The 23,610-nt window shown below is 36.7% G+C and overlaps 1 protein-coding gene across 2 annotated transcripts in view; it reads right to left on the bottom strand.

The window, feature by feature from the left end:
- TUSC3 (tumor suppressor candidate 3) overlaps window positions 1-23,610 on the bottom strand; it is a 222,162-nt gene that overhangs the window by 126,293 nt on the left and 72,259 nt on the right. Inside the window, exon 2 of one of the 2 annotated variants that reach the window (XM_017867199.1) lies at window positions 22,030-22,199. In XM_017867199.1, the coding sequence (XP_017722688.1) occupies window positions 22,030-22,199 (170 nt within the window). Of the gene's footprint in view, window positions 1-22,029; window positions 22,200-23,610 lie in introns of those variants that run through there. The other variant, XM_017867198.1, reaches the window with a different exon arrangement.

The raw sequence follows: 23,610 nt of genomic DNA, 5'->3' as shown, positions 1-23,610 counted from the left end.
AAAAAAAAAAAAAAAAAAAAAAAAATATATATATATATCATATAAAAAAGGAACAAAGATAGTAAAAGAGCACTTATACAGATTTCAAATATGACTGCTCAAATAAAACACCAATATTAGACGACAGAGTCGAATAAAATTCACAGAACAAAAACAACATATGAGGGAAGGAGAAAGACCTAGAGATATAATCCAATAAGTCCTTTTTCAAACAGGCGTCACAGAAATAGAAGAGAGATGAAACAGAGAAAATGGTGTTTCTGTAAACAATACAATTAAAGGAGATTAAATCTTCAAATTACAATCATTTCCCAGTTCGGAACAAGAGAAATGAGAAAAGAAAAACCTGGAGAGATACCGAGATATACCAAAACTCATGGATAAAAAGAAGATCCTAAAAGTTTTCAGAGAAAAAAATTTCCTCAATAAGGGCAAGCAATGAGATTGGGAACGGATTGATCATTAGCAACACTAGATACTGGCAAATAGAAGAATTTCTTCAGAATATTATTTTCTATTTAGAATTGCACGTTGAGACAAATAAGTAAGTTTGAAATAAACATGCTCACGGAAATGTAAGCAATCTGAAATTTACCCCCACATTCTTAGAAAATTAACTTAAAATATAATTGATAGAAAAGGTAGTATGAATGAAAAACTAAGAAAATACTATGATAGAGCACTATAAGAGAGGAAAAAAGGCAACTAGAAATGCAGTGAGGGAGCACGGGGAGAAGATATAAAGCTGTAGTCTGTGAAGCTAAATGATGCAACCAATACAAACTAGAACAGGAATTTTAGACTTCAAGATGAAAAGAATAGATTCTAAGGATAATCATTAGAATCAGAAAGAGCTAGAACATATTAAATCTATAGTAAGAAAACCATATTTATTCCCACAACAGGAAAAATAAAAACAAAAAAATAAACATGAGACAAGGTCCAAATATGCAGCTTATTAAAATGTATCATAATTTTGATCAACGGATTAGAAAGATTATTTAAATATATTATTTTGTGCAGGTCAGGGGTTATAAACAATGGCGCTATAGAAAAGGAATCATAATAACCTACTACTTTGCCATTGATGCTGTTTATGCAGAAATAATAATGTAAGTGCTGTTTATTCCCTTTTAACTTTCTAAATCAACCTATACACAGAACACAGATGTAATAATTATGGTTACAGTATGGAATGTACATAGTATAAACTATGACAGTATAGAAGGATAGCCAACAGAATTTGGTAGGTGAAAGAGAAGAAGAAGAGGTGATGGGGAAGAATATGCGTGCTAATATTCATATCACAAATGAGGGAATCAAAAAACATCATCTATAGACAATGAACAAAAAACACAAAGATGTTATTTAGTGTTACAATGATAAACAAAAGAAGAAATAAAAAGCAATGAAAGGTGAGATTAGTTAAATCTTCATCTATCATAACAAGAATGTAAAGATAAGTTTACTGCATAAAATATTGTTATAAGAATAACATTTAGAGCTATTTTTTAAAAACAACAGAAGAAAAAAATCACAAAGCAGTAACAGTGACCATCTCTGGCCTAGCCTACCTGTGTGCAAATCAGATGAGTGCAAGGTCCTCTTTTGCAGTTCTTTTTTATAAACGAGAAGCACATAACATTGTTTTGATTAAAATATTATGTTTTAAGAGGGTTAAATATGAACAGTACTACAATCTGAAAACTTTTAACATAATACAAGTATTGAATATTAAAATGCAATTAAGAAAAAATTAAAAAATAAAATGTGATAAAGTAATGGGGAGTCAAAGGGCATGAATTCAATTTGCCTTCGAACTCTGTACTCTATATTACTCTACTTTTTCAGATTTCATTTCCCAATAACTAATTTGTAGATTCCAGCCTCTGCTCTAAAATCCAAAAATGTTCCCCACTACCTACATAATGAAGACAACAGGAAGCATAAAAGTCAAAATTCTCCATACCTTAGCCACAACTTACATAATCTATGTCTTTATAAAAAATATCACAAAGAGTCTGTTTCATGAACATACTACGTCCATTCTTAACCACGTGCATGAAATACTTCACTGAGAATGTCCTACCTTCTTTCTGAAGTTTGCTCAAAAACTGGCTCTCCTTTGGAAGTCACTTCAAATCTCTACACCTACAATACTTGTTGATGCAACTATCTGAAACAGAAATTCTCAGCGACTGTGTACCACTATTGATTTTACGCATAGCTGTTCTTATTACATATTGTCCATTGGCTAGGATCTAGTACAGAAGCTGCATTTAAAAAAGGTATAATGATATTGATGATGAATAATACAGTTTCATAACCAGTCACTATATCATAAATATGCTAAAGCTAAGTTTACCACATTAGAATTTCTGAATTCTAGACAGTCTACTACAACTCATTTAGTCAGATTTATGTCACTGGATAATGTCTCTTTTAAGGCAGATTTCTTTTACTCTAGTTATGGTGTTGAGGGGAAGAAAAAATGAAATTTTAAATCTGTACTATCACAAACATATGCTGTTTGTCAAAGGAATAGTGTTCATGATTCAAAGGTTACAATGATTACATCATCATGTGATATCTTGTTAGTAATGACAATTTCATAACAAATGTAGAATCCAGATCTTAGTCATCAGTGAAATTTATACTCAACATTTTCATATGTGCTGCAATAATAAAGAAGTATACCTCACAGTCTCCACCTTTAAGAGGTTAAAGAATAGATATGCACTCTAGTACATAAATAAGGTATATGTATTTCAAAGAGGAATGCAGATTGTAGGTGCTATATAGCATACAGAGGAGGATGAGATCACAGTGAGCTGGAACAGTTCAACAAAGTATGAATGTAAAAAAAAAAAAACTGGAAAATAATAGTGGTATGTCTGGAAGGACTACACTTAGAATAAGCAAGAAAGGCAGGGAGAGAAAATTAAGGTAACAGACACAGTATAAACAAAGACTACCCTGTCTGGAATGCGTATTCTGTGTTCAAGTAATAGAATGTAAGTTTCAGGTTAGACAATAAAGACTGGAAGTGGTAGAAAGATAAATAGGATGCTGCTTTTATTCTGTAAATAGTAAACAACTGTTTCTGAAAGAAGACTATGCAAAATACTATTTCAGAATGCTGTATCTCACAACATTACGTATGATACATTGCAGGAGAAGAAAATGAAGGTTTGGAAACCACTTTCAATGTTACTATAATGGCCTGGCTAGGAAAACATATGAGGCTATTAAAATATTATGTAAATGAAGATGTAAACTATTTCACATAAATTCTCCATTGCAACCTAGCAGGCCATAGCATCCAGCAACATTTTCTAGACAGTATACTTAGAAATAGCTCTGGCTAGAATAAAGAATTCCACAGGAGCCAAAACAAATTACATTTTCTTGACTCAAATACAATGCTTAGAGAAAATTTAACACTGACAAGGCAAATGGGGGCTCTTTTCTGCTGTGTGTAATTCAGTAGAAATAGGATCACTACACGGATCTGTATGTCATTAAAAATAAATAAATGAGCCCAAGGAACATGTATTTTAATATTAATGATATCTCTTCAGAGTACAAAAGATTTATTAGAAAAAAAAATGTGCCCCAATAACAAAGACCCTGTGCTTACCCCATCATCCCTTATGCACTCGCCATATCCCAACTTCTTAACGTTTAATAGGGGACAGAGAAAACCTAACTAATGACAGATAAAGAAATTCAGAGGATCCGTGCATATGTTTCTGTCAGCCTGGACTGATGAGCAAAATGAGACATTACATGTGCTAACAATAAGCACACTTCTGACCTCACTACCATCTGAAATTGGAAGTTAAAAACCACAAATGCTCCAAGCACTTAACTAAAATAACTACATTTCCAACACTATTAACTAAAAAATATTTTGTTGTCGTAGTTCATAGTAATAGTAAAGGCCTAACTTCACCAATGTAGGGAATGCCGTAAATTCTAATATATACTCATGCAGCCTGAAGAGGGCAGTCACGCTGCGTCAAAGGATACAGGAAGGCTTAAGCAATAACTGCAGCGTACTGTTCTGTTAAAAGTGTTATATTAAATCTTCTCCGTATTTTATTATGGGGAAAAAAATCACTTAATCTAAATGCTACAATTTTTTATGTTATAATGCTTTTAAAAGGTTATGTAAAACTAAAAGAATTATCTCATCTACAGTTCTACATATTCAATATATTTCCCATGATGAATATCATTTTAAAGAGATGTTTTAAGAAGTATAGCTTCTCTTTTTAATGTTAATCAAACTTCTTATAGCAGATTCATATGAAAATACCATTGTATGTCTTTATAGTTATATATGTAAAATGAATTGCACTTATGCCATAATAAAACCCCAAATAAAAAAAATTCTAGACAGTGATATACACAGATCTGGAGTGAGCGAACTCACCTATTACTTAAGATTCTGGTACCCTGAGAAGAAAAATAAACTGATAACACCCTGCACAAAGATTTCTAACACAGCTGCTCCTCTGGTTGTGCTATACGTATCAGGGCCCAGCTGAATATACTGAAATATATTAAATAGACCCAAGGCCTCGGAAGAGCTGAGAAATCAACAGTTCACTACCATGTTGTAATTGACTGAATAATTCACTAGATATAAGATAAAGAGGTTGTGTTTCTTAAAGCTGTTTCCTGTGCATCCATTTTCTTCATTAGACCTAAGTAGATCTTTCCGTAGAAAATAGTAACCTATGTGATCCAAATACATATTTTAAAGCAAAAGTGTATATGAACATAAAATATGTTGAAGTGTATACAATATGCATAGTTAGCACTCGGCTTTTGAAAGTCAAGGGAATTTTAGTTCTCCTTAAAACAAAACAAAACTAACAGTAACATATAAATGCTTAAATGTGGTATGCCAAGAAGAATGTCATACAATAGTAAGGAAATCAATTAACACATTGTTCCTTTAACAAGTTTTCTTACTTTATTAGTCTGTTCTCATGCTGCTACTAAGGACATACCCAAGACAGGGTAATTTATAAAGAAACAGGTTTAACTGACTCACAGTTCAGCATGGCTGGAGAGGCCTCAGTAAACATGATCATGGCAGAAGGCAAAGGAAAAGCAAGGCACCTTCTTCACATGGTGGCAGAAGGAGTGCCAAAGAAAGGGGGAAAAGCCCCTTATAAAACCATCAGGTCATGTGAGAACTCACTCACTATCACGAGAACAACATGGGGTAACAGCCCCAGGATTCAATTACCTTCCACTGTGTCCCTCCCACAACACATGAGGATTATGGGAACAATTTAAGGTGACATTTGTGTATGGACACAGCCAAACCATATCATTTATCTAGTACATATGATCATAACATGTATTTAATATTTGCACAACTAATGATAGAGAATTAAGAAATGAATGAATAAATGGGTGAATTAATTCAATGTTCGGAAGAGGTTAAGACATACAGGCCACTGCCTCAAGATACTTCAATCCATTCTGGTAACACTTATAATCTTAAATAATAAATACAAAATAACAAAGTTATGTAAACCTTTTTTATGATAAGATGCCCAGGAACCATCATGATACACAAAAAATATCTGTTAAATAAATTCATATATATATTGTAAAACCTGAGAAGTCAAAATGAGGAAAGCATTAACCCACACCTTAAATCCTGCAGGATTTCCCAGTAACTCTATTCTTTAGCTTCATGTGGTAAAGAACAGAATATATGCCGACTTTAAAGACTTTTATTGTAATCAATCAAAAAGGCAGACATAAGATGACAGAAACTGTGTTCCAAGAGATGGAGATTATGTCTTTTCTGGTCAACTGAAAGTATTGCCATCACAAGAAACATTCATGGAGGTTTAGTGTGTGCCAGGAATCCTTTTGTGTATTTATACATACTTATCTTCATTTTTTAACTTTTCTCATCAAACTTATTTTAATAGATTATTTTAGAGGAGTTTTAGATTCTCAGCAAAGCTGAATAAAAGGCATAGAGATTCACAAAGTTTTTTTTAAATAATTGGACTACTGATTAACCAATTAACTATCTGAGTATATGAATTATATATTATATAGAGAGAGATCTATCTTCTGATACTACAAAATTCCATTACAAGCAACTTTTCTACCCAGTGATACTGTTCCAGACATCTCTAATTTTATTAATGAACTGCCAGACCACCAGGAATGTCTTATGCTAAACACTGAAGGAATGCTCTTTGACTATTCTTTTCCCCTAGCTTCACTAAGGTATAACTGGTATATGAAAAAACCCACACGATTAATGTATACAATGGGTACAATTTGGTGAGAGTAGACAAAAGTATACACTCATGTTACCACCACCACAGTCAAGTTCATACACACTTCCATTACTTCAAAAAATTTCCTTGTGTCTCTTTTTGTCTGGGTTTGATTTTTGTTAAGGCCTTCAGATACACATAAAATAACATAACACTTTTCACATGACTTCCAAACAATGTAATACTACACCTATTATTATGATGTGGCCAAGCAGAAAGAACACAGATAACACATGAATTCTGAAAACTGGGACTTGTGGACTGGCTTTCCACTTTATAATGTATACACTTGAGAAAGTCACAAATACTTTGTTTATTTTCCCCTTTTTAGCATGACAATACTAGTAATCTCTCTTAAGAGTTCTCATGAGGTTAAAAACATGAGGCATAACAAAGACTCTAGTAAATGGCAAATGGGTATGCAAACCTTGGGGTGGCCTGCATCTAGCTTAAAATTCACTTGACTATTTGCATTTGCAGACCTTACTTCTAGTTTCTTCCCCTCTCACTCTCTGCACTAGACCCAAATTTTGTTTAATTTCCTTTCATAAACTAGACTTACTCTTGATACAGGATTTCTGTGAAATTCCTTCCTTCTTCTCAATGCAGCTTTTCTTTTGTTTCCTTTCCTTCATTTTTTTTTTTTTTTTTTTTTTTTTTTTTTTTTTTTTTTTTTTTTTTTGAGAAAGAGTCTCGCTCTGTCACCAGGCTGGAGTGCAGTGTTGCGATCTCAGCTCACTGCTACCTCCGCCTCCTGCATTCAACCGATTCTCGTGCCTCAGCCTCCCGAGTAGCTGGGACTACAGGTGCGTGCCACCACACCCGGCTAATTTTCTGTATTTTTAGTAGAGACAGGGGTTTCACCATGTTGGCCAGGATGGTCTCAATCTCTTGACCTTATGATCCACCCACCCCAGCCTCCCAAAGTGCTGGGATTACAGGTGTGAGCCACTGTGCCCAGCCTCAACCCAACTTTTTTATAGCTACAGAGCACACATGGCACACAATACATGTAACACACTCTGTATACATAGCAAAGAGTTAGGTCTAGTAAATGGGAGCAGATAAACACGCCTTACGAATTCCTCGTCTTTCTGTATAACTTAACACTTCAATTAACACTCCCTTAAATAAATCTTTTTGAACACACAAATTAACAGGAAAAACCAGGATCCTCTCATAAATCTCTGTGGTTTCCCTTCATGACATTTACGAACTAGACTCTGAGATAATGAGAGCAGCAGCTAGGTCAGTTTGTTTGCCATCATCTCCCCTAGGATCCAGGAGAGTATTTATACATAGTGATCATTCAATAAAATGGTTCAAAATATATGCCAGTATCGATATAATGTCACCATACTAGTATCCAGTTCCACAGTAAAAGCCACAAGTTTACAAAATAAGGTTTCTTTTGTTCCTAGTCCTACTTAAGATTCTTAAGGGATGGGGAGGCTTATTCTACAGATCTGAAAATTAAAAAACTAAAATGAATATTAAATATATAACTTCTTGCCAAGACCAGGAGAAAACATTTCAGAATTATTAAATGGTTCTGCGTTGGGGGTCCCCAATACCATCACCAGGTTTGGTGATTCACTAAGGGGACTCAGAGGCATCAGAACATGGTCACATTCATGGTTGAGATTTGTTACAGTGAAAGGACACAAAGCCAAATCAGCAGAGGGAAAAGGCACATGGTACAGTCTGAAGTGAACTAGGTAAATTTCCAACAGTGACTCCCTGTCAGGTCACACAGGATCAATTCTGTTGTGGCACGTGTAAAGTGTTGTCTACCAGGGAGGTTCATTACACATTCAGTGCCCAAGAAGGTTGGTCATGTAGATGCCCTCTGTATAGCAGGTGGCAAAATTCCAGACCCACACAAAAAAAGCAGGTGTTCAGCATGAACCACATTGTTTGTAAACAGTTCAGGGACAGTGAACCACCCTTCTCAGCTCAGGAGTGGTGGAGAATTTCCCAAAATCCATGTTCCCATATGGCAGGCAAGGGCCAAATTTGGGAGCTCCCCTTTCTAAGGATAACAATCTCAGGCCTGCTATGTTAACTCTCTTCTGCATGGGCTCATGATAATCACTATCTTCTGATAAATAAAAAGAATAGTATTTTGTTCATTGTATTACGGTGACAAAGACAACAACCTATCACAAGAAAGGGGCATATCTGAAGTGGTTTTACTCGTATTGACTGGATTGTACTAAGTCATCCTCATGGGTCCAAAAAAAACCCAAAATGGTTCTTATGCATCTAAGAGAAATTATTTGAGGACTAAAGCCTGAGACCATGAAAACAAGTAAATCTCATTTAATATGTTAATGACTAAGATAAACTGAAATCACGGAAACCAAGGACAAATGCTTAAAAACAATACAAAGATTAATTGTAACGTATGACTTTATTATATATAATTGTTGCAGCTTTAGATATAAAAATGCAGAAAGTTTTATCTTTAATTTAAATGGTTAAGTGCAGCTATCAAGATTATACTTTTAAAAGTCATTTTTTCATTTATTTCAGTTATAACCTATATAAATAAAACATTTTTAGATAAAGCACTGTTTTATGATATTTACTCCTGTATCTGTATATTAAGAAACTTTTCAACGAGTTTTTCATATCAAAAAATTCTCATTCATTTCATTCAATAAAATCCTACTAAGCACATAGAAAGTCCAAAGCCCTGAACATCACGTGATCTAGCATCAACACATGATCATCACTGAAACCCTGAACATTACGTAATCTAGCATCAACACATGATCATCATCATCACTGTAATGCTAGTATTTGTCCTCGGCCGGGCACCGTGGCTCGTAATCCCAGCACTTTGGGAGGCAGAGATGGGTGGATCACTTAAGGTCGAGACCAGCCTGGCCAACATGGTGAAACCCTGTCTCTACTAAAAATACAAAAATTAGCCAGGTGTGGCAGCACATGTCTGTAATCCCAGCTACTCAGGAGGTTGAGGCAGCGGAATCACTTGAAACCAGGAGGCAGAGAGGTTGCAGTGAGCTGAGATCACGCCACTGTACTCCAGCATGGGCAACAGAGTGAGATTCCTGTCTCCAAAAAAAAAAAGAAAAAAAAAAAAAAGAAAACAAATAGTTTGTCCTCAAAGAACTTTCTTATTTATGGTCAGATTCCAATTTCTCCTACTAAGATTAAAACTGTATGTGAAAATTACTGAGTTCCTGTAGGATAATGAACAAAGAACTCCAAAAACCATGTAGTTCTCCAAAAAGCATAATCAAAACTACTAATGCCAACACAGTAACTGGGATAAAAAGAATCCTACAGAATATAAATGTAAATGGAAGCAAGGAAATGAACACCTGTAACTTCAGTAATCCATGTAAGAATAGGAAGGTGGAGACCATATGGGGAAAAACGGGTACGAGGGATCCTAGCAGAGGCGAAATACGGGCGGTTGGGTGGGGTGGGAATCACCCCAAGAAAGAGAGAATCTCAGTTGAATTGGAAAACACTGAGAACAGGTCTATATGGTGGGGAAGAACAGTGGCTACTGTGGAACATAAAGAAAGGGGCTTGGAAGTATACAGGAACAAATGTGGCAGTCTTAAGAATGCACCACTTTGTGGGGAGTGGGGGACAACTTAGAAGAAGCCGACATGCATTAGTGGCTTGGCGATACAGTGAAACAGAGAAGTCATGGAAATTAAGGGACCGATGGAAACACATATTATCTCAGAATCAGAATATGCCACTGCAAGGAGGAGGAGAGAGGAAGAAAAAGAGAAGGGAGGAAGAAGTGAGCAGGGGAGAAAAATAAGCCTGCTGAACTCAACCTATTTCACGTTATGAGGAGAAAGCATATTTGAATTAAGAAATCAGTAGGCCACCCAAAGTCTAGCCATCACCACTCACATGTAAACTATGGTTTCAGGTCTGGTATAGGAAAGAAAAAAAAATTTTTAAGAAGCAGCAAATGATCAATAGCATCTACACAAGGCTACTACAAAAAGAAATCAGAAAGAATCAAAATTCTTCAACTCATAAAAAATTTCCCTGGAAACAAAATCATGAGGAGAAAACTGAAACAAAATACTCCAAACTAAAGGAAATATCATTAAATAAGCAGTTGAAGACAGAAAATCTCAAATCAGAAATTAAACAACTAGAAATAGAAGGAAATAAAAAGCAGAAAGATGTTACATCACAGTTAGTAAGACTCAGGAAACCAGTATGTTTCAGAAAAGCAAAACAGAATCCATGCAGAAATGATGTCTGCATTACAAAGTCTTCAAAGAAAAATAGAGTTGACTGAAAATAAATAAAGGACATTAAGAATAGGATTAAAAGCAGGTAAAAGAACAAAAACAAAATAAAAGTTTAAGAGGGAATGGGGTAGATTTTAAAAGATTAAACATGGAGAATTAAGAGTCCCTGAGGTAGAAAAAACAATGAAATAGAACTGGTATTTTAAACCACGATACAGTAACATTTCTAAAAATAAAGTCCCTATATACATACTGAAGAGTTCTTTGCGTTCCTGAAAAAGGCAACCCAGAATAGTCAAATCTAAGACATAGCATAGCAAAATGATCAGCCTTCAGTGAAAAAATTTAAAACATACTTTGGCCCGCAAGGCAAAAAAACAAATCACATTCAAAGTAAGAAAACTGGATTGGCAACAATATCTCAATAGCACCAAATAAAATTTCTTGGGACTATCTGAACAGACTACAAACACTCAATTTCTCAAGCAGTGAAAGAAAAACTGTTATCTCTTCAGACTTGACCCCAAAAAGAAGGCCCAGCACCTTACTGAACTCTTTAGGTACTGAAATAAGTTAATCTCCCACTGGGGCATTCTTCTTCATCATTTATATAGACCAGCCCACAAATCAGTGTTCTCTGAAAACGGAATAATCCAACAGGCTACACTGCAAATGTCCAATAAACCACATCCTATATCTTTGGGGACAGACAAACCTAATGACTGCTTCAAACTACAGTCTCCATGAGTGATAATTGTGCTGACTAATGCCTATGGCAATATGAGCTGACTTCCACGTACCGACCCCAATTTGATTTCTGGACAGCACCAGCCTGACATGACCACCAAGTACAAATAAATGCCTAATATCTCTATTTTGGGGTTGGTCTACTGGGATCTGATGACTAAAGTATGAAGCGTCCACCAGTCTTTGCTTGTAGAAATGGTATATGTCAGAGTGCAGCTGACCTGACCATCCTTTTTTTTTTTTTTTTTTTTTTTTTTTTGAGAAAGAGTTTCACTCTGTCACCCAGGCTGGAGTGCAGTGGCACGATCTCGGCTCACTGCAAGCTCCGCCTCCCGGGTTCACGCTATTCTCCCACCTCAGTCTCCAGAGTTGCTGGGACTACAGGTGCCCGCCACCACACCCGGCTAATTTTTTGTATTTTTAGTACAGACGGGGTTTCACCGTGTTAGCCAGATGGTCTTGATCTCCTGACCTCGTGATCCTCCCGCCTCCTTCTCCCAAAGTGCACCATCAGTTTTACATTAAAAAACAGCAGCCATCTCTTGTGGGAAACTTTATCCCTAACTCTGCCACCCAACTCAAAGTCAATGGCCCAGTGGAGCCCTCAGTTCACAGAGGTTCCCTAAATGCCTGGGCCTGGGTTACTGATGATTCTGCTAAGTTGAAATGTGATGCTGTTTGATGGGCTGCTGTGACTGTTTCCCCTCAGCAACAGCTGTGTAACACCAACAGCAGGTGTGGTTGTTCTGCTCAGTGGCAGAACTCAAGGCAGTCAAGTCCTCACAGTCCCGACCAAGACCCACTTTGACAAATCTTCCTACATTTGTACTGAATATTGCCACTGGCCTAACCATATGATCTGCCGCTTGGAAGACTACAGACTAAGAGATAAAGACACCTCTCTCTTTGAAACATCAATCTTCTGGACAACAAATCACACAGGCCGAGTTGTCACCAAGAGGTCACTTAACGAAGATGCCCACAGTGAGGATCCGTAATCTGATAAACCATAGGGAATCAAGCGGCTGATTGAACTTACACTTACCAGATCACCACCAGTGCTACCTGGCTCCATTAGTGGAACTTTATGCAGAAGCTGCAATGAATACTAGACTTGAGACTCTTACCAAACAATGGCCTGTTTACTTTGCAGGGCAGGAGCCATGCTAGTGAAAACATCATACCCAACTGCTCTTAACAAACTGACTTTAATGAGCCTTTGTCCTTTTCTTGGGGCTACCACTGGCACCTTACTACTGTTAAGGTACTCTCACCGTGAGAGTACAGTGTGTTGGAGTACATTGTGCTAGTGAACTCTAGCCATTCCATTATGAATTTTAAAATTAAAATATGTCATATTTCTGGCTTTCTGGACTATTTTACAGTCTAATACCGTGCCTTTTGCCACAAAAGCCACCAAAACATAAGCCACAGGTAAAGTATTCAGCAGTCATTCCACATGCCCTAACATCTGCTAGCATCCAGCATTGCGAAATGCATTTGAGCCACCTCAAAAATTACCATGAAAATATGTGTGACTCGACTTCCTCTCCTCTTTTTGTCCACACACCTTAACCAGGCAGTTTGGTGACTCAACGCATCTATCCCAAGAAAGAGTTCATCTCTTCTTGGCTGCTTCCTAAGAAAAAATCAGTACAAGAGACGTGGGCATTATTCAGATCTATTTTGGAAATTCAAGATTCTGTCCTGACCATTCCCGGGATAATGCTTCCTTTCCCCACTTGACAGCTACCTTGAGGAAACTCGATCAATATATCCCCTGGGTGGCAGCCTAGCTTTGGAAACAAAAAGGCTTAGGAAATTCAAATTTAATCTGGGTTCAGTCACTGGGTTCTCTTCTTTCACTGACATGGTCTTAGTTAATAAGGATAACGACCACTTGGCTGAGTGTATTACACACTAAGCCCTCCTGCAGTGGCCTACGGAGGCCACAGTGAAGGATGTAATCAGTCTCTATAAATTTCACTGAAAGGCCCTTGTATCTTTCACACTAAAACTCTCCAGATGAACATCTAATAATCTGGGTGTGCATAGGGGATAACTGGAGAAAAGATGAAGTTACAGATACTCAGATGGAGACATTGATTTTATGAGGGCAAGCAAAAATTCTAGTATGTGAAGATGAAAATTCAGATCCTAGAAGGTAAAGAAGAGAGAGAGATAGTAAAATCTTCTCTCTTTGAGAACCACCTTTGAAAACTTCCTCACATGAAAAAACATACTGGTACAGCTCTCTGAAATCATCAACTACTGTATCTGCCATCTTCCACCAGTGGGGTCTGAACTAATTTTGTCATTCTTCTTAATCTTTAGAAGGAATTTATGGAAGTGTTAATGGAAGACCCCGGCTTCCATGCAAAATATCAATTACCCTTTCTCTCATGTTCCTCTCAGACCCACTTCCACGGCGATAGCTCAGTCTTTCTTAGGAGGGAACAAGGGATGGCCTGTTAGGGCCATAGACAATAAGACAGGTTGGACTAACTACTCCCTGCCAGTCTGTCTAGGATTGTGGACACAATGTACTCATCAAACTGAGTTGGAGGAACCAAAGTCTACCAGCCAGCCAAGAGGCTACACTGAAGGTACTGCCAACCTCGGTTTCTTATGATGAAGCTCCCATTTGTGAGACCTCAATGATTGTAAGCAAAACTTCACAAGGGCACTACATACACTCCCCAGGGCTGGACTCCTCATGCAAAAGTTTAATACCATCTTGTCTTTGCTCCAATACCACACTAGATATGATGAACTATACCTAGGAATGGGTTATAAGAGACCTTCAAGTGTTTATGGAAGCGTATAACCCTCAGATCACTGTAGAGATCTCTCTAAAATGAGGCTGGCCTTCAGATACCTGGGGGAGCTGTCCCAGAGTGATAACTGACTTGTGTTTATGCATCCCCTGTGGGATGTTTTGTCTATGGTGAGAATCATCCAATAGGTAAAAGGTGATGTATTAGTTTCTCACGGTGGCCATAACAAAGTGTCACAAACTGAATGGCTTAAACAAAACAAAACCCCTAGTTCTGGAGGCTAGAAGTCTAAAATCAAGGTATCAGTAGGGCCATGCTCCCTCTTAAAACTGAAGGGGAGAAATTTTCCTTGCCTCTTCCTGGCTTCTGGTGATGGCTGTCAACACTTGACATTCCCTGGCATCCAGCTAAATTATTCCATTTCCCCATCTCTGCCATCGCAAGGCATTCTTCCTGTGTGTCTATAACAATGTAATAAAATAGAATTTAGTAAAAAAAAAATTGCGCTCTTTCGCTGATATAGCATCAGTCATATTAAATTAAAGGCCTGCCCTGCCTGAGTATCACCTCATCTTAACTAATTACATCTACAACTATCCTATTTCCAAATGAGGCCACATTCTGGGATGCTTGGGGGTTAAGACTTCGGCATATCTTTTTAGAAAGAAGCAATTCCATCTATAACAGGTGGTAAGAAATTTATCACTAAGTTTCACTGAAGTCATCAATAATACCACTTCAGCCTCAACTCAATGAGGCATTCACATCAGCTTCAACTCACTGAGTTGTTATGGATGAGAGAACTACCCTAGACGACTTCTTTATGGACCAAGACAGATTCTGCTATACCTGTATTAACGTCTCAGGCCAAGGAGATAAAAGTATGGAATGAGGGAAAGAGAGAAGAAAACATGCAATGTTCTGCTACAATAATACGTATCTAATTGAAGTCATAATTTTAAAATACATATCTACATCTACATACACATGCACATCCCCACAGAACCATACCTCTTAGCTTTGTCTACTAAAAAGGCCTCAAAGCAATGACACTACCTCAGCAGTAAAGCGTACATGTAGCTAAGCTTTTGCTTTCTAAATATCATTTTCTACTAAGAGGAACCAGGGCTCCTTGAAAAAAGTGCTGATTACAGTTCCACGGCAGAGAACATACGAAGTAAGCTTAGAATATCTTGTGCTAGAAAGTAGACTAAAGGAGAAATGCCATGATATAGGAGTTGGTTCCCAATGGTCAAATTTAGGACAATTTGAACCTGAAGAATAATCCTAGTAATGGATTAGGGAATGAAAAGAATCTTTTGGTTGGAATACTCAAAACAAAAGGTAAGTGAGGTTAGCAAAGCTTGCTTTTACAGAAGAATGACAACTAATTAATGTAGAAGAAATGACAGAATTTGAAAATCTGCATTTCACGATCACTAATGTAATATCAAGTTCAGGCAAAGATGATCAATGAATGCTACAAGTGCTGGGTAAAACATTACTTCTGAGAAACAGGATATTCACATGATCACCCTGAATCCTTCCTCCCAAGCCACTTATCTCCCCAAATACTTAATACAAGTGAAAACAATATCCTTGTACAGTGGAGAGATCTAACAACCATCACCCTAATCAAGTGATCAATCTCAGCACTGGTACATGAACAAGCTAATATTATGGGCCTCCTGATAATATACCATAAGAGGTATTCCAACTAACCACTATAGTACTCTTCCCTTGAATATAATCATGAAGAAACAATCAGACAAATCCAGAGCAAGGGACACCATAAAAGGCAAGTAGCTTGGATTCCTCAGGGAAAAAAAAGAAAAGTCAACATCATTAAAACACAGACTTTTTTTTTAAGTGTGGAAATGTTATAGATTAAAAGAAAGAGGTGCAACAATCAAAGGTAACAGATTAACTTCGAATGGATCTCACACGGCATGGGGGTGGGGGAAGGAAATGAAAGACATTTTGCAGACAAATGTAAAATTTAAATATAAACTATATAGTAAGATTACATCATTGAACTAATATTAATTTACTTAAAAGTTATAATGGTGTTCTAATTATAGAAGAATAGCTTTAGTCGGGCATGGTGGCTCACGCCTGTAATCCCAGCACTTTGGGAGGCTAAAGCAGGCAGATCACAAGATCGGGAGTTCAAGACCAGTGGGTCAACATGGTGAAACCCCATCTCTACTAAAAATACAAAAAATAGTTAGTGGGGCATGGTGGCAGGTGCCTGTACTCCCAGCTACTTGGGAGGCTGAGGCAGGAGAATCACCTGAACCAGGGAGGCGGAGGTTGCAGTGAGCCATGATCACACCACTGCACTCCAGCCTGGGTGACACAGCAAGACTGTGTCTTTTAAAACACACACACATACACACACACACACACACACCAGTCTTCAACTCAAGAGATGTATTAGTGAAGTATTTAGGGACAATATTCCATGATGTATGTAACTCATAGGTAGTTTTTTGCTAATATTTGACTGATTTCTTTTTATCTATACTTAGAGCAAAATGCAAAGTGGCAAAACATTAATAATTAGTGAATCTTTGTAAAGGGTAGCACAGGTGTCCACTGTACTAGTTTCAATTTTCTGTAAGCTTGAAATTAAAAAGATGAAGAGACTACAGCTAGACTTTAAAGGAAAAAATATAGAACATAGAAAAGAATTCAAGGAATGCTACAATGTCACATATATAATGAATGTTTGTTGTAAACAGTAAAAAATGTTGGGATTATCCTGTCTGAAGAAGACGCACCTAGGAAGAAAGTTAACACAGTGAAGTTACATCATATGCCTTCAATATAATTAAACTACATAGCTCAGCAATAACTTGAGGGCATCATTTATACCAAACTGGTCATGATTCACTCAAGAATGAAACGTGTCTTATGTTAGCCAAACCAGAAAAAGAACATGTGAACGGCATGACAGTTCCCCAGTCTTGACAAAGAGGTGAAATACCTTGTTCACGTAGTCAAATAAACAAAAGAAACTTAAAAAGTAAGGGCCATGAAGAAATATTATCAAAGGTAAGAGGAAATTATAAGGGTTATAGTACCAAACCCAAACAAAGTAATACACTTACAAGTGCTTTAAGTGATATACAAGGGTAATTTTATCTATACCCAAGTTTCACCTTATCTGTTAATTTCACACTCTAAACCCACGAGAGGTGTGACCTCTCTGTAACGAAACAAAAGGGTGGCGGGCTCTTTTCCACATGATTTTAGCCAGCTGTATTCAATTCACCAGTCCCCATCATGAGACACACCCCGAAGCAAAGCTTTTCACGATCATACGAGTTTAGGATATGCTGGCAGAGGGATCACTGCCCTAAAACACTAACAATCTTGGTTAGGAACACAAAAACAAGAAACAATTACAGTTTACAGAATAGGGACAATAATGAACATGTGCACTTAAGAAAAGCATTAAATTCTAATAGCTCTGGAGTCACAAATCCCAACCCTGAACAGCTATTAGCTGTGTGACTTTAGAAAAATTATAACCTTTCAGCTTTAACATTCTCTTCTATAAAACGAGTTTTGTTCATATCTAACTCTCACAATGAGAATCATATAAGATTTTATATACATATATCTATATATATAGTGTATATATAAATGACTTAACATAGTGTCCCCAATAGTTCACACAAAATAAACAATAATTTTATTTTGTTGGGGCAGAATGGATGTTGGTTAATATCTAATATATCAATATAATAAGTTATTCATCATTCTCAAAATATTTTGTAATTTACCAATTTTTCATTTAACTGGAGTCCAATTATATATTAATCTTCAACACATCACCAAAACTTCCGTTATACAAGCAACTTGCTTGATTCTACATAAGTTTTTTTATTTCCCTTCCAGTGAATTTTCTTCTTAAGCCTCCTGATCCACAGTAATATCCTTCGATGAGGATATTTCATTCTCAGAATTCGTAATAAACCCTGGAAGAGATGAGCAATTTTGTAGAAGAATACATCTAAAAGAGTTACCAATTATGAAGAATATTCCCTACAGTATAATTTGATTTTAAAAAAGTTTGGAGTTAACACTTAAGGGAGGTGAGAATTATATCGAGTAGTCTTAATTAACAACTTTATTTGGCCGAGGAGTTTGATGTTAGCACTGAGGGAGGTGAGAATTGAATTCCAAAATTTGTGAATAAACTGACTGTGTGAAGGAAGAGCAGAATTATCTGCTAAAAGGGCTTACAAGGAAGCCAACAGCTCATTCAGCAGCCTTTAAGCAAGGAAAATCAACTGAAGAATCTAAATGCAAGCTAGCTCTAGAAGAAAATTTCACTTTTTTTAAAAAAATAAAGAAAAAAGCAAGGAAGTCTCAAAAGGAAAGTCCTACGATTTTAAATTGTAACTATGAACTCTTCAAAGATCGCATACAATTATAAATATTACGGCAGTGTTACAGAAGTGGTCCAAAATTACACGACACAGAAGGACTCAGGAGGAGTAATTCAGGTGAGGAAAAAAAAAAACCAAGATGGCCACAAATGACAGGGTGCCTTTCTCAGTGCATCTACAACTCCCTCTGAGGCTTCATTTACTACTCAGAAATATAATTTGAATAGTTTTCTTGAAAATATTTCTGGAAACTACTCTTTGCCTTTTCATCTTAGTTGTCACCCTGAGATCTCTTTGGTCCACTCTAACCACTATCATATGGATTACAGAGCTCTCCTGGCTCAGTAACAATAGATCTCAAGACTACTTCTCTACCACAATTACTTAACAGATGCCCCTTTGAAATTCGTATCATTCTATAGTACAACCTAGATGTCTTTTAACAAATGAATGGTTAAATAAACTGCAGTACAGCCATATAATGGAATATTATTCAGTAATTTAAAAAATTAATTGCTGAGAAATATAACAACTTGGACATTTTTTTAGGGAATTACGGCAAATTTTAAAAGCCAAACCCAAAAGGTCACATACTATACAATTCCATTTACATAAGATTCTTGAAATGACAAAATGATAGAAATGGAGAACAGATTAGTGATTGCCAGAGGTCAGAGGTCAAATTCGACAGGTAAGAAGTACAATGTAGGGCGGGTGTGACTTGAAATGGCAAGAAGTATTCCTACAGTAATAGAGCTGTTCCGCATTTGTCTCTACCAATGCCAATACGCTACTTGTGAATTTGTACTATAGTTTTATAACAGGTTACCAATGGAGGAAACTGGGTAAAAGATGTGTACCTAAAATTATCTCAAAATAAAATTTCCATTTAAAAAAGTGTTTGTTGCATACTTTTAGACAAGTATTTATACTTGTCCAAAGTTTTCTTTAATTTGTTCCTCCTGACAAATATTTCATTCATTTAAAACTGTTTACTTCTATAGCATAGAAATTTCTAATCATTGGCAGTATCAAAATTAAATGGGTTACGCTAGGTAAAAGTGAGTGCTATTAAAATTAAAATTGGGCCAGGCACGGTGGCTCAAGCCTGTAATCCCAGCACTTTGGGAGGCCAAGACGGGTGGATCACGAGGTCAGGAGATCAAGACCATCCTGGCTAACACGGTAAAACCCCGTCTCTACTAAAAAAATACAAAAATCTAGCCGGGCGAGGTGGCGGGCGCCTGTAGTCCCAGCTACTGCGGAGGCTGAGGCAGGAGAATGGCGTAAACCCGGAAGGCGGAGCTTGCAGTGAGCTGAGATCCGAAAACTGAACACCCGCCCGGGCGAAAAAGCAAAANAAACCCTGGAAGAGATGAGCAATTTTGTAGAAGAATACATCTAAAAGAGTTACCAATTATGAAGAATATTCCCTACAGTATAATTTGATTTTTAAAAAAGTTTGGAGTTAACACTTAAGGGAGGTGAGAATTATATCGAGTAGTCTTAATTAACAACTTTATTTGGCCGAGGAGTTTGATGTTAGCACTGAGGGAGGTGAGAATTGAATTCCAAAATTTGTGAATAAACTGACTGTGTGAAGGAAGAGCAGAATTATCTGCTAAAAGGGCTTACAAGGAAGCCAACAGCTCATTCAGCAGCCTTTAAGCAAGGAAAATCAACTGAAGAATCTAAATGCAAGCTAGCTCTAGAAGAAAATTTCACTTTTTTTAAAAAAATAAAGAAAAAAGCAAGGAAGTCTCAAAAAGGAAAGTCCTACGATTTTTAAATTGTAACTATGAACTCTTCAAAGATCGCATACAATTATAAATATTACGGCAGTGTTACAGAAGTGGTCCAAAATTACACGACACAGAAGGACTCAGGAGGAGTAATTCAGGTGAGGAAAAAAAAAAACCAAGATGGCCACAAATGACAGGGTGCCTTTCTCAGTGCATCTACAACTCCCTCTGAGGCTTCATTTACTACTCAGAAATATAATTTGAATAGTTTTTCTTGAAAAATATTTCTGGAAACTACTCTTTGCCTTTTCATCTTAGTTGTCACCCTGAGATCTCTTTGGTCCACTCTAACCACTATCATATGGATTACAGAGCTCTCCTGGCTCAGTAACAATAGATCTCAAGACTACTTCTCTACCACAATTACTTAACAGATGCCCCTTTGAAATTCGTATCATTCTATAGTACAACCTAGATGTCTTTTAACAAATGAATGGTTAAATAAACTGCAGTACAGCCATATAATGGAATATTATTCAGTAATTTAAAAAATTAATTGCTGAGAAATATAACAACTTGGACATTTTTTTAGGGAATTACGGCAAATTTTTAAAAGCCAAACCCAAAAGGTCACATACTATACAATTCCATTTACATAAGATTCTTGAAATGACAAAATGATAGAAATGGAGAACAGATTAGTGATTGCCAGAGGTCAGAGGTCAAATTCGACAGGTAAGAAGTACAATGTAGGGCGGGTGTGACTTGAAATGGCAAGAAGTATTCCTACAGTAATAGAGCTGTTCCGCATTTGTCTCTACCAATGCCAATACGCTACTTGTGAATTTGTACTATAGTTTTATAACAGGTTACCAATGGAGGAAACTGGGTAAAAGATGTGTACCTAAAATTATCTCAAAATAAAAATTTCCATTTAAAAAAGTGTTTGTTGCATACTTTTAGACAAGTATTTATACTTGTCCAAAGTTTTCTTTAATTTGTTCCTCCTGACAAATATTTCATTCATTTAAAACTGTTTACTTCTATAGCATAGAAATTTCTAATCATTGGCAGTATCAAAAATTAAATGGGTTACGCTAGGTAAAAGTGAGTGCTATTAAAAATTAAAAATTGGGCCAGGCACGGTGGCTCAAGCCTGTAATCCCAGCACTTTGGGAGGCCAAGACGGGTGGATCACGAGGTCAGGAGATCAAGACCATCCTGGCTAACAAGGTAAAACCCCGTCTCTACTAAAAAAATACAAAAATCTAGCCGGGCGAGGTGGCGGGCGCCTGTAGTCCCAGCTACTGCGGAGGCTGAGGCAGGAGAATGGCGTAAACCCGGAAGGCGGAGCTTGCAGTGAGCTGAGATCCGGCCACTGCACTCCAGCCCGGGCGACAGAGCAAAACTCTGTCTCAAAAAAAAAAAAAAAAAAAAAATTAAAAATTGATTATATTTAAGGGGGCTACTTCATTAAGCATAGCTGTAATTGAGTGACCTACAAGGCAACCTGCAGGATATAAAGAAGATAAACCAGTTTTATGACTATATGTGCAACTGGTCAATGAATATTTTACACGCCCACAATAAAAGAATATTAGCCTATCCATATCATTTTCTAAAATACACTGATTTTTCAGCTTATTTTTAAATGTGCACAGTTATATTTGACTATTAAACAACTGTTTAATTATCTTACATATATTTATCTTCAAATGAACATTAAAAATACATATGTAAGCCATGGATAATAGTTTTTAATATTTTTTAAATACATAAATTACCTGCACACAGAACACTGCCGCTGAGGCTGAAGAGCAGTGAACATAACAATCATGGAATAGTTTCGAGGTGGTGCCTTTATAAATTTTCGGAATTTATCACCATTCATTCGGAAGATTGAGCGTCTGGAACTCCATTCCATCAGCTGCTCTACTTTTTCAGCTAAAAGATTCTGCAATTAAACACAGAAATTTACATTTACAAAGAGTTAAAGTCCTTTTGTTTGAATTTCATATAAATGCATAAAATGTTTTTTCTTTTTCCTAATGATATCCAAGTTTATAGAAAAGTAAGACTGTATTTCTGCTCCCAGAAAGATAGAAAAGACACACATTTTTCTAACGTAGGGTTTTCTTTTGGCCTTACATATCCCACACCAGTTGATAGAGAAGTCAGCAATCCAAGAATGCCAATAGGGGCAGACATTAAAAAAAAAAAAAAAAAAGGCTCAAGAAAAGTTAGCTCTTCCTATTCAAAAGACCAAGAAAGGGGAAGCCCAGTAAAACAAAATAGTAACTGCTCTACTCTAACCAAACATCACAGCAAAAGGAAAACAAAACAACAACAAAAACTACCATCTCACAACCACCCCCACAAATATAAAGCTGAAACTATACACAAAAGAGTGTTGTATGATTCTACTTAAAGTCAAAAATAGGAAAAACTGATCTACTGTGGTAAAAGTCAGTATGGTGGCTAGTCCGGGAGGCAGCACAGGTGGAGCTGGGCTACTAGTAATATTCTGTTCCTAGGGAGGTTTGGGAGGAGACAGCACTGTAGCTTCTGTATAGAAGGCTCTTATAGGCTAGGAATGGTGGCTCACACCTCTAATCCTAGCACTTTGGGAGACCAAGGTGGGAGGATCACTTGAGCCCAAGGAGTTCAAGATAAGCTTAGGCAACACAGCAAGATCGTGTCTCCAACAACAACAAAAAAAGGCTCTTATCTTTAGATCATTCATTTTACTTGAACAAGTCTGAGAAGTTAACAACTCTACAACATTGTATTCCTACAAGAAAAAGAAATTCCCTGCCATTTTAAAACCAAGCTAGTATCAATGGTCAGGAGAGAAAGGCTTGAACTGTGCCATTTAACCAAGCTCTACTCTAGAAATCAGAGAGAAAAGTAATCTTTCCCCTCTCCTCTCAAGTGAAAAAGGAAAAGTGGCTCACAGACACTGGGCACATATACACCAAGGAGAGAGAAGGCAAGGTAGACATCTGATCCTAAGTTAAGGTAAAAGACTTGTTGCAGTGCTTTGCACTCACCTGAACAGGAAAGAAGATAAATGGAAAGAAATGGAAAGGAGGAAGGAAACGAAAGTCACTTGGCCAAAGAGCATAGTAACTGGCAGAGACAGAACATTCAGATATGCATGCATGCTAACTGTATGAAACAGAAAAATAATAGTTAATGACTCGACTGTGTGTGTTTTTTTAAAAGACACAATTTTGCCACAACCAGAGGGCATCAACTGAAATTGATCTTAACCTCAAAACAGATTACTTGCATTTAGTCAGATTTATATATAAATATATATTAACATATATTTATATAATTTATATAATTTATATATATAATAT

This window comes from Rhinopithecus bieti, unplaced genomic scaffold, assembly GCF_001698545.2.
Source record: "Rhinopithecus bieti isolate Rb0 unplaced genomic scaffold, ASM169854v2 scaffold_2888, whole genome shotgun sequence".
NCBI classification, from domain to species: domain Eukaryota; kingdom Metazoa; phylum Chordata; class Mammalia; order Primates; family Cercopithecidae; genus Rhinopithecus; species Rhinopithecus bieti.
This window is presented reverse-complemented; position numbering and strand designations above follow the sequence as displayed.